Source organism: Oncorhynchus clarkii, chromosome 7 (genome assembly GCF_045791955.1).
Source record: "Oncorhynchus clarkii lewisi isolate Uvic-CL-2024 chromosome 7, UVic_Ocla_1.0, whole genome shotgun sequence".
Taxonomy (NCBI): Eukaryota; Metazoa; Chordata; class Actinopteri; order Salmoniformes; family Salmonidae; genus Oncorhynchus; species Oncorhynchus clarkii.
Genome location: NC_092153.1, coordinates 65,130,891 through 65,143,497, shown reverse-complemented (window position 1 = coordinate 65,143,497; position 12,607 = coordinate 65,130,891). Strand labels below are relative to the sequence as shown.

Genomic DNA, 12,607 nt, shown 5'->3' with positions numbered 1-12,607 from the left:
TCACTGGGCATAAATTTTTGCATTTTTTAATGATGTAGAATTTTGATTGTGACACTGTTCTTGGATGGGAGATAAAAGCTTTTGAGTTACACTTTAACTGTTCTGTCATTAAATTGTTCTTCAAGTGGAAATTTGTCTAACTCAGCTTGAGTACATCCCATTTTAACTTCTACATATTTAATTGATTCTGACTGATTTGTTGAGATCTACCCACATTGCAAGTACAGTGCATTTGAAAATGTATTTAGACCCATTTACTTTCTCCATTTTGTTCATTTACAGCCTTATTCTGAAACTGAGTATTTAAAAAAAATCTCCATCGACACACAATACCCCAAAATGACAAAGCAAAAACAGGGTTTTAGAAATGTTTGCAAATGTATTTATGTTAAATTAAATAAATAAAATAATTTACTTGGTTGTTGTGCTGTTGAAGGTGAACCTTCACCCCAGTCTGATTTCCTGAGCGCTCTGGAGCATGTTTTCATCAAGGATCTCTGTACTTTGCGCTTTAATCTTTCCCTCGATCCTGACTAGTCTCCTAGTCCCTGCCACTGAAAAACATCCACACAGTATGCTGCCGCCACCCATGCTTCACCATGGGGATGGTGCTAGTTTTCCTCTAGACCTGGCGCTTAGCATTCAGGCCATCATGTTCAATCTTGGATTCATCAGACCAGATGATCTTGTTTCTCATGGTCAGTCCTTTAGGTGCCTTTTGGCAAACTCCAAGCGGGCTGTCATGTGCCTTTTTACTGAGGAGTGGCTTCTGTCTGGCCGCTACCATAAAGGCCTGATTGGTGGAGTGCTGCAGAGTTGGTTCTCCTTCTCGAAGGTTCTTTCTCCAGAAGAACTCTGGAGCTCTGTCAGTGTGGCCATCAGGTTCTTGGTCACATCCCTGACCAGGGCCCTTCTCCCGATTTGCTCAGTTTGGCCGGGCAGCCATCTCTAGGAAGAGTCTTTCTTGGTGGTTCCAAACCTCTTAATTTTAAGGATGATGGAGATCACTGTGTTCTTGGGGGAACTTCAATGCTGCAGACTTATTTCATTTAGTACCCTTCAGGTCTGTACCTTGACACAATCCAGTCTCGGAGCTTTACGGACAATTCCTTCAACCTCATGGCTTGGTTTTGCTCTGACATGCACTGTCAGCTGTGGGACCTTTTTATATAGACAGGTGTGTGCCTTTTCCAAATCATGTCCAATCAATTGAATTTACCACAAGTGGAAACAGGATGCACCTGAGCTCAACATGTTTTTGCTTTGTCATTATGGGGTATTGTGTGTAGCTGGATGAGGAGCAAATGTATTTAATCCATTTTAGAATAAGGCTGTAACGTAACCAATGTCTGAATACTTTCCCAATGCACTGTATATACCTTAATATTTAAATTGCGTAAGTTTTAACTTGCAATCCCTTTATAACGAAGTCATAGTTAAGGTTGAGAAACAATGCCCACTGCTAATTCAGTCTTGTATATTTTATTTTTGTGTATATATATAGCACGCTCCATTTGGTATTTCTTTTTAGTTAGGAACATATTTCGCACATCCAGGATTGACTATAAACATGATGCCAGTTAACATTAAGGGTAATGGGCCCAAATATATGTTGAAGGTGCATTCTGCCTTCAGAAAGTATTAACTATTTAATCAATTTTGTTGTTCTCACCCATCTATACACAATATCCCATAATGACATGTTTTTACAACTTTATGAAATGCAGCAATATTCCATTTAAATATTCACACCCCTGGGTCAGTATGTGTTAGAATCACCTTTGGCAGCGATTACAGCTGTGAGTCTTTCTGGGTAAGTCTAAGAGCTTTGGACACCTGGATTGTACAATATTTGCACATTTAAATTATTCAAGCTCCGTCAAGTTGGTTGTTGATCATTGATTGATAGCTATTTTCAACTTTTGCTGTAGATTCTAAAGCAGATTTAAGTAAACTGTGACTAGGCCACTCAAGAACATTGTGTTGTCTTGGTAAGAAACTACAGTGTAAATTTGGCCTTTGTGTTTTAGGTTATTGTCCTGCTGAAAGTTAAATTTGTCTTTTGGAAAGCAGACTGAACCAGGTTTCCCTCTAGGATTTTGACTGTGCTTAGCTCTATTCCATTTATTTTTAACCTAAAAAAAATTCAGTCCTTGCCGATGACGGGCATACCCATAACATGATGCAGCCACCACCATGCTTACAATTTGAAGTGGTACTCTGATGTGTTGTTGGATATTCCCCAAACATAACTTTATGTCCTGAATACAAAGCATTAAGTTCTTTGACACATTTTTGGCACTTTTATTTTAGTGTGTTATTGCAAACAAGATGCATGTTTTGTGTGTAGGCCAGTGACACATCTACATTTGAATACATTTCAAATTCAACCTGTAACACAATACATGGAAAAAGTAAAGGGGTGTGAAGGCCCTGTACATCACAATATTAGCTGCACAAACCCAGGTAGCAACAGTTATGTTGTTGGTAAAGATTTTTTATTTTTTATTGTTGAGTTTTACCTTCCGTATATCATATTTACAGTGACATTCTCATGACCAGAGATGTCTCAAAGCTGTAAGTTAAGCATTTTCCGGGAAGGATCATTTTTGCTCAGTTTGTTTCAACATAAGGGTTGGTGTTAATTACACAGGAAGTCTTTGGTCACACAGGAAGTCTTTGGTCACAGTTGCAGAAATAGGAAAATGTTTTAGAAGAATGAAACATGACATGCTATAATTCTAGCCAGCACTTGACATCATACGGTGTATTGGGAGGAGGTAAATGATTTCCTGAACATTTTATATGAAAGTTTGCCACAAGTGGACTCTGGAGGTGAGTACATAAATGTTGTATTATGTTTAGAGCAAGGCATATGTTATGTCAAGGGTTTGTATATGTGCAGATTCCAATGCAAATGTTAGATATTACAGTAATGACATGGTTTCTTTAAATATATTTTTATTGGGGTTTTATAAATATATATACACATGCATATTTACTACAATACTGCTGCATTACAATTCATAATACATATAATTTGCAATGACATGGTTTTAGCAACAAACTCCAGCACATACTTTTATTGGTTGAATTAAAAAACCCTCACCTTTAAAAAGCTAGATTATATTGAGAATTGGGGCAGGTACCGAGTAACTTCAGAAATTAGTTTCTTGAACATTTATATAAATATTTTAAAAATTCATGTTCAAGTGTCATGTTCTGTGTGTGATAGATACTCTTGTGGGTTTTCATATGGAAACAGGAAATGATGAATCAGACAGGTGTTTAAAATGGTGTTGTTGCAAACCTTTGTTTGCATCACTTACATTGATAACTCTGACTATTAATTTGTGCATTTAATGTAAATGTTGTATATTCTCCATAGCTTTTGTGGACATCATGTAATCCAGGTATCCTCGTGAAATGGCACAAGTGGGCTTTTCTCCCTTACAAAAATGTACCATGGTAGTACAATGAACAAAAATACCATTGTTGTGTACTAGCAGCATGTAGTGAAACATGAAAGCATGGTAGTTGTTTACAATGTATTATGGTGGTCTGTGCCCCACTGTTTGTTTTGGGTAAAGTGACCAAAAATGTCATTTATGGACAACATTGACCACTAGCTCTGCAATTGCAAAGCGTAGGCCTAGTACCTTCTTAAACCTCTTTAGCTCATAGTGAAAAACCACAAGATGCATGGTCTAGTAGTGTATTGTACCCTCTTAAACCTCTTTAGCTCATAGTGAAAAAGCACAACATACATGGGAGCTGGATAGGGTATGGTGAGAAGAATGAAGGCAATCTCAAACCTTAAAGTGCTCACAGAACTTGTTTTGGTACTCACATCTGTCCCCCTGTGTTTCTGACCAAGTCGGAAGGTTAATGAAAAAATATCAAACACATTTTTGTACATTGAGTGCTTGTATAGAATTCTACAATCTAGTGAATATATAATCTGATTTGGACAGGCAGTGTCACACCCGAAAAGTTTTTGAGGAAAGGTTGTTATTGTGGACCCATTTCGAGTATGATTGTATGCAAACTTTCTGTGCAAAGCTAACTTTCATCAAGGGCTTAGGTGATGTATAATTGGTTTCCATTCTCTCTTTGTCAGTACTCATTCTAAACATATCGAATGTGACCGTTACGGACACTTCATAACATGATCAATGACTCACTAGTTAGCATCACTGCATAACGCGATCATGATAAAATCTTCATGCCCTTATTAATGCTTCTGAAGTGTGTTTATGTTAGCAAACAAGCTCACGGGCAATCTTTATCTGTGTGTGTGATCTATTTTGGGTGTCCTCATGTTCTCATATGAACTGCAATCATGCATTGTTCTGCTAACTGGAGCATTGCATGTGATGACGGGGAGGAGGTATCATTTCATTGAGCCTGTGCTGGCAGATTAAAGGGTGTGAGATTAATACAAAGCATGAGTTTATAAAAAATGTACTTTGAATTTAGTTTTTGTATGTTTATTCTGTTACTCCGTAAGTGATTGAAAATAACATTTCATATTTTAAATAAAACAGTCGAATGAAATTACTAAAACATTGTACATTTGAAATGGAGTGCAGTGTCATAGTTTGCTGTCTGTCTTTTGAGACCCTGTCACATCGATAAAGCAGAATGTCACATCCATAATAACATTTTCCTTTCGTGTTATTATGAAAGTGCAAATATTTCTGTAATTGTTGAAGAATGCAGCACTTTAATTTGCAATGAAAATAGTTTTTCAATTAAAGAATTGCAAATGCATTTTTTGTGTGCACTTTTTTGTGCACTTATGGTTGGTTAAGACGGGACCCACGAGTGCACTTTGATAGCCTATGCAATAACCATTCAAGATACTGGTGATTTCTTGGTTATTTGAGGTACACTGCATTTTCAAATGAAAACAAAAGTATTATGATGATGTTTGGTGAAGAAATCTCGAGTATATAAATACGTATTTTGCACAGCGTCAGATCCATAACGGTACATTTTCCTCTCTAGAGTACATATGTCAATTTTTATATTTTCATTGTTTTTGTATGACAATTTTTATATTTTCATCGTTGTTTTTGTGTGTACCATGCCTTACTTTCAAAGTGGCTATTAATATTTGTAAGTTTTGTTGTTCCTTTACGTCACAGTGGTATTAGTTTTGTATTGTGTCTACATTTTCCCTGGCCTATAGGGGTTTACAAATATACACATTAACATTTAAATGTATGCCTGATAAGTCAATTCTGTTTTGTGTCCTAATGTCAAATCCATAACGCTGGAATTGCCCTGAAGATTTAAAATAGTTTTATGTGGTGCTTCTCTCTTTACAGTTTTCAGTTGGCTTTCTCATTCAACTGACTCAGTGACTTCCAGGCAGGCCAGCGCGAGAACCACTTTAGAGTGAGAGTGCGTGAAGAAACCACAAGAGCGAGCGAGCCCAAACAAGTGCAACTGGAAACTTGGTTACAGGCTAGGTTTCCATCCAATTGGCGACAGATTTTCATGCGAATATAAAAAATTCTGCATAAAAACAATATTCATATTTTCCCATGAGAGATGTGTTTCCATCAAATTGACTATGTACCAAATAAAAAAAGTCCCATCCCATTTTCAACTCTACTGATGATTGGGTAGAGCCCAGATACAGTATAGCCAACATGATGAGATTATTATTATGGACAATAGAGCGAGATAATTTTTTATTGTCAAACGGCTGCTAAACATCGATTATCATATCACCAGAATAAAACCCTCAGAATAAGACCCTGGATATTTATTGGAAAGGAGCATCAAGCTCATCACCTTGCACTTTTACCACCCTGTGACATAGCCAAGGATTAATTATTTTCTCTCTCTCACAAAAGCACTGCACTGGGCCTTAAATAGTCCTGTATTAGCAGAACTATATAACAAAAAAAAGTTTGTCAACATTTATTTAACTAGGCAAGTCAGTTAAGAACAAATTCTTATTTACAATGACAGCCTAGGAACAGTCAGTTAACTGCCTTGTTCAGGGGCAGAACTAGAGATTTTTACCTTGTCAGCTCGGGGATTCGATCTAGCAACCTTTCGGTTACTGGCCCAAAACTCTAACCACTAGGGTTTACTGAAAAAAAATTAAGTTTCCATCAGGCCTGTAATTAAAAATGTTATCTGACGTACTTTACTTCCATAAAAATGTGGATGGGAACCTAGTAACAGTTATAAATAATTTGTGGACTGCAAATTGACCACAAGAATCCCAAACAGATATATTATTTGACAAAAACAGAATCATTTCAAACATTGATTACAGTTGGATACAATCACATATGATTTCTATTTATGTGTGGGAATACTTGGGAACATATTTCCAAAATTAAAATCACTTTGAGCTCATTTCCTTTTTTTGTTTTGTTGCTCAACTTGGAGTGCAAATAAAATCAATTCGACCCACGGGCCACCTATTGGGGAAACCTGGCCTACTGCATGAAGTTTGCACTTGTGTCAATAAAACACTATTTTTCTCAAAACCATTTTTTTTACGCTAAAGTGTGTGTACATTACTGTATTTATATGTGGGTTATTGTTTTTCAATAGAAAAAGTAAAAAAATAGCTGGACTGCTTCTCCAAAAAGGTTGAGTGATGACAACATTATTTTAGTGGTGCCTTCACAGTGAGTCATTTTATTCTGTAAAAAATGCAAGGAGCATATAATCCCCGGAAGCCTTTTAATTCCAGCGGGGTTTAGTGATTAACAATCTATTGTCTGTGTCGTGATATAGGAGGGACTTTGAAGAACCATGTCTGGCAAGAATTCAAGAAAAGTGAGAATGGGATCATCACGTCAACCACGTCAGAATCAAGATGAACATGAGACTAACAAAGATGATGATGGGTCCCAAATGTTGTCAAAGGAAAGGAAAGTAGTTGAAGTTGGGGCTGATTCAGTTTCAGTGATGCTCCAAACGGACCTTGTCTCATCAGATAACTTATCAACAATAACACAACAACACACAGAAATAAATAATCCACCATTAAATTACGTCACAGAGTCACATCTGTCTCAACCTGTAAACCCATATCTTCTAAAATCACTTGACACTGCAGGGAAGAGAAGGAAAATGGGGTCTACTCGTCAGAATAAAAGAAAGCCAGAGGAGACAGACTTTGGGGTGATGCAAGACACCAAAACTGGAGACACAGCACAATCCCTAGAACTTCAGGCATCCATTGCAGTTGTGGAATCTGAGTCCCACAGCAAAGGAGAAGAGTGCCTGGGTCCTAAAGAAAGTGAAATGAACACTCAGAGCAGAAGTCAAAGTGAGTTTCTTTTGTTTGCTTCTAACACACTCAACCAACCGGATGACAGATGTAAAGAGGAAGTTGGTGAGGATACTGAACCTAGAACTAAAACTGTGATTAGTTATGGCACTGAAATGCTTCAAGATACTCTTGGAACCGAATCACTCTTGCATCTGCCCCTAGACCTTGCGTTAGAAGTTGTTCATGGATTTGCTGCTGAACCCATAACAGAGGAGTTGAAGAAAGAGGAAGAGAGGAGGCAGGAAAGTGAGCATGCCGAGGTGGAGTCCCCCACATTTCTCAGCTCTAGACAGTCATTAGATCAATCCCTTGAGTCAGACACTTTAACCAACACAGAAGAGTTTGAGTCATTCAATAACACAATAATCCTCCAAAGTGGAGAAGGTGAAGAGAAACTTGAACCTGTTGTAAATGAGTCAGAATTGCAAGATGATATTAACTCTACTGGTCCAGGCAATCAGGAAACGTTGCACCAAAGAGATGAAGATGAGAACTTTGTTGATCTGACAGTTGAGGAAAACATAGTAATGGCAAATATAACTCATTTTAGACAACCAGACCATGTAGAAAGCATTGAACCTGAACAAAGTGAGGATATGACCTGCTTTTTACAATCAACCCCCTCAGACAGCTCTTTGGGTCATGACAAAAGTGCTCAATCAGAATCCAGGAGAAGAAAGATGGGTTCAACTCGCAGGAATCCTAGAGGTAGACATGAGGAGGAAGAACATGGAGAGAGTAAGATGCGTAGATATCGTTACCTTTATGATGAGGGAGAAGAGGTCATATTGGGAAAAGAAGAAATGTTTGGCATCGAAGAGACTGAGTTTGAAATATCTATGGAGCCTAAAGATAGTGCCAGTGTAGACGAGAAAGAAGGAGAGCAGATGGAAAAGGAGAATTTCCAAACAGAGGAAGACACAGAAAACATAGGAGAGACAGGAAGGGGGTTGGAAAGGGACATGGGAACAGTGGAAGGATCTGGTGTTGAAATATCGGAAGAGTCTCTGATGTTATTGGAACCAGAGCATGGAGCAGATGAGGAGAAAGGAATGGAAGAAGAACGTCTGATTGAACCCACCCCTTTTGATCAATACATCGATTCATTTGGTATTGCAGATCAATTATATAACCAAGAGGAAGGCAACAGATTCACTGTAGACTCTGTCAATACAGAAACTGAGAGCAACAATGAAGCAAGCATGGCCCACAATGTTGACCCAATAGAGCCCTTCAGTGTTGGACTGGACCAATCAGGAGTCACTTTACTCAGAGAGGAAGAAGTTAGTGATTACACACTGCTTGTGAATAATTCTGAAGTGATCAAGTGCAGCCAAATAGCATATGATTGTGCTCTTACACTAGAGTCAGATGACACTTTCAGCACTGATCCCAAAATCTCTCCTAGTCAACTCATCCAAACTCCATGTATGGAAATCACTAACCCCTTTCTCAAACCATTATTACTGCAGAGTATTCAGGGAAATGAGTGTGGTGCAAATACTGACCCCAATACCACAGGGGGACTGGACACATCAGAGGTCATGTTACTCAGCGAGGAGGAAATGAGTGATCATGTGCCGCTTGTAAATGAAGTGAGTGTCAGTAGCCAAATTACATATGATGATAGAACTCTCACAACAGAGCCCTGCCAAACAGATGAGGCTTTGAGCACTGATCCCAAAATCTCTCCTAGTCAACTCAACCAAACTCCATACTCGGATGAAAGCCATAACTCTTTTCCCAATTCACTCTTACTGCAGAGTGTTCAGGACCAAGGTGATAACGCAGCAAACATCAACTCCAATCAGAGTCCTTCTCCGAGCAGGAGGAGAAAGATGGGGTCGACTCGTAGGCATCCTAGAGTTGTACAAAGAGAAGAGGAGGACACAGAGGAGAAACAAGAAGTGGAAATAGAAAGCACAGAGATAGAAGACAAGAGAGAAAACACGGATGCAGTGGAAGGTTCTTGCATGGAGTTTGAAATGTTGATGGAATCTAAGGATGGAGCTGGTAATGAGAAGAATGAAGGAGAAGAGAGAAATGAGGAGACTGTCCTGACTGACCTCAGCTGTTCATTCAGTACTTCAAATCAAGAGGGAAGAAACATAGAGGCTGACAATATAGAAAGTGAGAGCCAATCAATTATAAAGGAATCAATGGCAACAAAACTCTTGCTTCTACGTGAAGTAGAGTTGACTCAGATTAGTCAAACTCTTCACAACACTTACCCTGATGTTCCTACTATAGAGTCATATGACTCCTACCTGACCGATGACACACTGAACTCAAATCCTGCCATCACTGGTTTGCAACACAAAGGAACATCATTGGAGGAAACACTTGATGAATCAAGAGGAAACACTGACTCCCCTCCAGATCCACCCTCACTGCAGAGTTCTCTTGGGTCAGAGGAAACAGCAGAGGTAGAATCCTACACTCCAGGGAGGAAAAGGAAGATTGGTTCCACTCGCAGCAAGTCTCATCCAGGTAGAAAAGGAGAGGAGAGAAGAGAGGAGGGACAGGAGGAGGAGAAAGGAGAAGACACAGATGTTATAGGAGAGGTGGGAGATGTCATTAAAACAGCAGAAATGGATTCTAGCATAGAAAAGACTGAGCTTGTAGAGCTTGAGGAACTTCTAGAAAAAGTGACAGAGGAGCAGGCGATGGGAGACCCAGCGATCATAGTAGTGGAGGGAGAGGTCAACATAGTAGTAGAAGGAGAATCTGGCATCGAAAGGTCTGAGCTTGTAGAACATACAGAAAAAGTTAGAGAGGCGGAGGAGATAGAAGTAGAAGTGAAAATAGTAGCAGAGAGCGAGAGCAACCAAACTCCCTCTGACACAGCAGCTCTTACAGTAGAGGCCCAAGTGTCATGTGACATGGTTTGTATAGAGCCATATATAACATCACAATACCTGGAAGACAATAATCCCTCATTAAATGACCTCACAGAAATAAATCTGTCTCAAACTGAAAACCCATATCTGCTGGAATCACCTGACACTGCAAAGAAGAGAAGGAAAAGGGGTTCTACTCGTCGGAATAAAGGTAAACAAGCAGAGATAGACTTTGGGGAGAAACAAGACGCCAAAACTGGAGACACAGAAAAATCCCTACAACTTCAGGCATCCATTGCAGTTGTGGAATCCTGGTCCTACAGCAACACAGAAGAGCTCCTGGGTAAAAAGGAAAGTGAAACGGACACTGAGTGTCTTTTGTTTGCTTCTAACACACTCGACAAACCGGATGACAGATGGAAAGAGGAAGTTGGTGAGGATATTGAACCTAGTAGTGAAGCTGTAGTTAGTTATAGCAGTGAATTGCTTCAAGATACTCTTGGAACCGAATCACTCTTGCATCTGCCCCTAGACCTTGCGTTGCAAGTTGTTCATGGATTCGCTGCTGAACCCATAACAGAGGAGTTGAAGAAAGAGGAAGAGAGGAGGCAGGAAAGTGAGCATGCCGAGGTGGAGTCCCCCACATTTCTCAGCTCTAGACAGTCATTAGATCAATCCCTTGAGTCAGACACTTTAACCAACACAGAAGAGTTTGAGTCATTCAATAACACAATAATCCTCCAAAGTGGAGAAGGTGAAGAGAAACTTGAACCTGTTGTAAATGAGTCAGAATTGCAAGATGATATTAACTCTACTGGTCCAGGCAATCAGGAAACGTTGCACCAAAGAGATGAAGATGAGAACTTTGTTGATCTGATAGTTGATGAAAACATAGTAATAGCAAATATAACTCCTTTTAGACAACCAGACCATGTAGAAAGCATTGAACCTGAACAAAGTGAGGATATGACCTGCTTTTTACAATCAACCCCCTCAGACAGCTCTTTGGGTCATGACAAAAGTGCTCAATCAGAATCCAGGAGAAGAAAGATGGGTTCAACTCGCAGGAATCCTAGAGGTAGACATGAGGAGGAAGAACATGGAGAGAGTAAGATGCGTAGATATCGTTACCTTTATGATGAGGGAGAAGAGGTCATATTGGGAAAAGAAGAAATGTTTGGCATCGAAGAGACTGAGTTTGAAATATCTATGGAGCCTAAAGATAGTGCCAGTGTAGACGAGAAAGAAGGAGAGCAGATGGAAAAGGAGAATTTCCAAACAGAGGAAGACACAGAAAACATAGGAGAGACAGGAAGGGGGTTGGAAAGGGACATGGGAACAGTGGAAGGATCTGGTGTTGAAATATCGGAAGAGTCTCTGATGTTATTGGAACCAGAGCATGGAGCAGATGAGGAGAAGAAAGGAATGGAAGAAGAACGTCTGATTGAACCCACCCCTTTTGATCAATACATCGATTCATTTGGTATTGCAGATCAATTATATAACCAAGAGAAAGGCAACATATTCACTGTAGACTCTGTCAATACAGAAACTGAGAGCAACAATGAAGCAAGCATGGCCCACAATGTTGACCCAATAGAGCCCTTCAGTGTTGGACTGGACCAATCAGGAGTCACTTTACTCAGGGAGGAAGAAGTTAGTGATTACACACTGCTTGTGAATAATTCTGAAGTGATCAAGTGCAGCCAAATAGCATATGATTGTGCTCTTACACTAGAGTCAGATGACACTTTCAGCACTGATCCCAAAATCTCTCCTAGTCAACTCAACCAAACTCCATACTCGGATGAAAGCCATAACTCTTTTCCCAATTCACTCTTACTGCAGAGTGTTCAGGACCAAGGTGATAACGCAGCAAACATCAACTCCAATCAGAGTCCTTCTCCGAGCAGGAGGAGAAAGATGGGGTCGACTCGTAGGCATCCTAGAGTTGTACAAAGAGAAGAGGAGGACACAGAGGAGAAACAAGAAGTGGAAATAGAAAGCACAGAGATAGAAGACAAGAGAGAAAACACGGATGCAGTGGAAGGTTCTTGCATGGAGTTTGAAATGTTGATGGAATCTAAGGATGGAGCTGGTAATGAGAAGAATGAAGGAGCAGAGAGAAATGAGGAGACTGTCCTGACTGACCTCAGCTGTTCATTCAGTACTTCAAATCAAGAGGGAAGAAACATAGAGGCTGACAATATAGAAAGTGAGAGCCAATCAATTATAAAGGAATCAATGGCAACAAAACTCTTGCTTCTACGTGAAGTAGAGTTGACTCCGATTAGTCAAACTCTTCACAACACTTACCCTGATGTTCCTACTATAGAGTCATATGACTCCTACCTGACCGATGACACACTGAACTCAAATCCTGCCATCACTGGTTTGCAACACAAAGGAACATCATTGGAGGAAACACTTGATGAATCAAGAGGAAACACTGACTCCC

General features: G+C 39.6%; 1 protein-coding gene across 1 annotated transcript in view; it reads left to right on the top strand.

The window, feature by feature from the left end:
• Positions 1-2,707: 2,707 nt before the first annotated feature.
• LOC139412662 (uncharacterized) overlaps positions 2,708-12,607 on the top strand; it is a 10,021-nt gene continuing 121 nt past the window's right edge. Inside the window, exons 1-2 of the mRNA XM_071159327.1 lie at positions 2,708-2,835; positions 6,769-12,541. Of these exons, the coding sequence (XP_071015428.1) occupies positions 6,787-12,541 (5,755 nt within the window). The 5' untranslated portion in view covers positions 2,708-2,835; positions 6,769-6,786. The remainder of the gene's footprint in view (positions 2,836-6,768; positions 12,542-12,607) is intronic.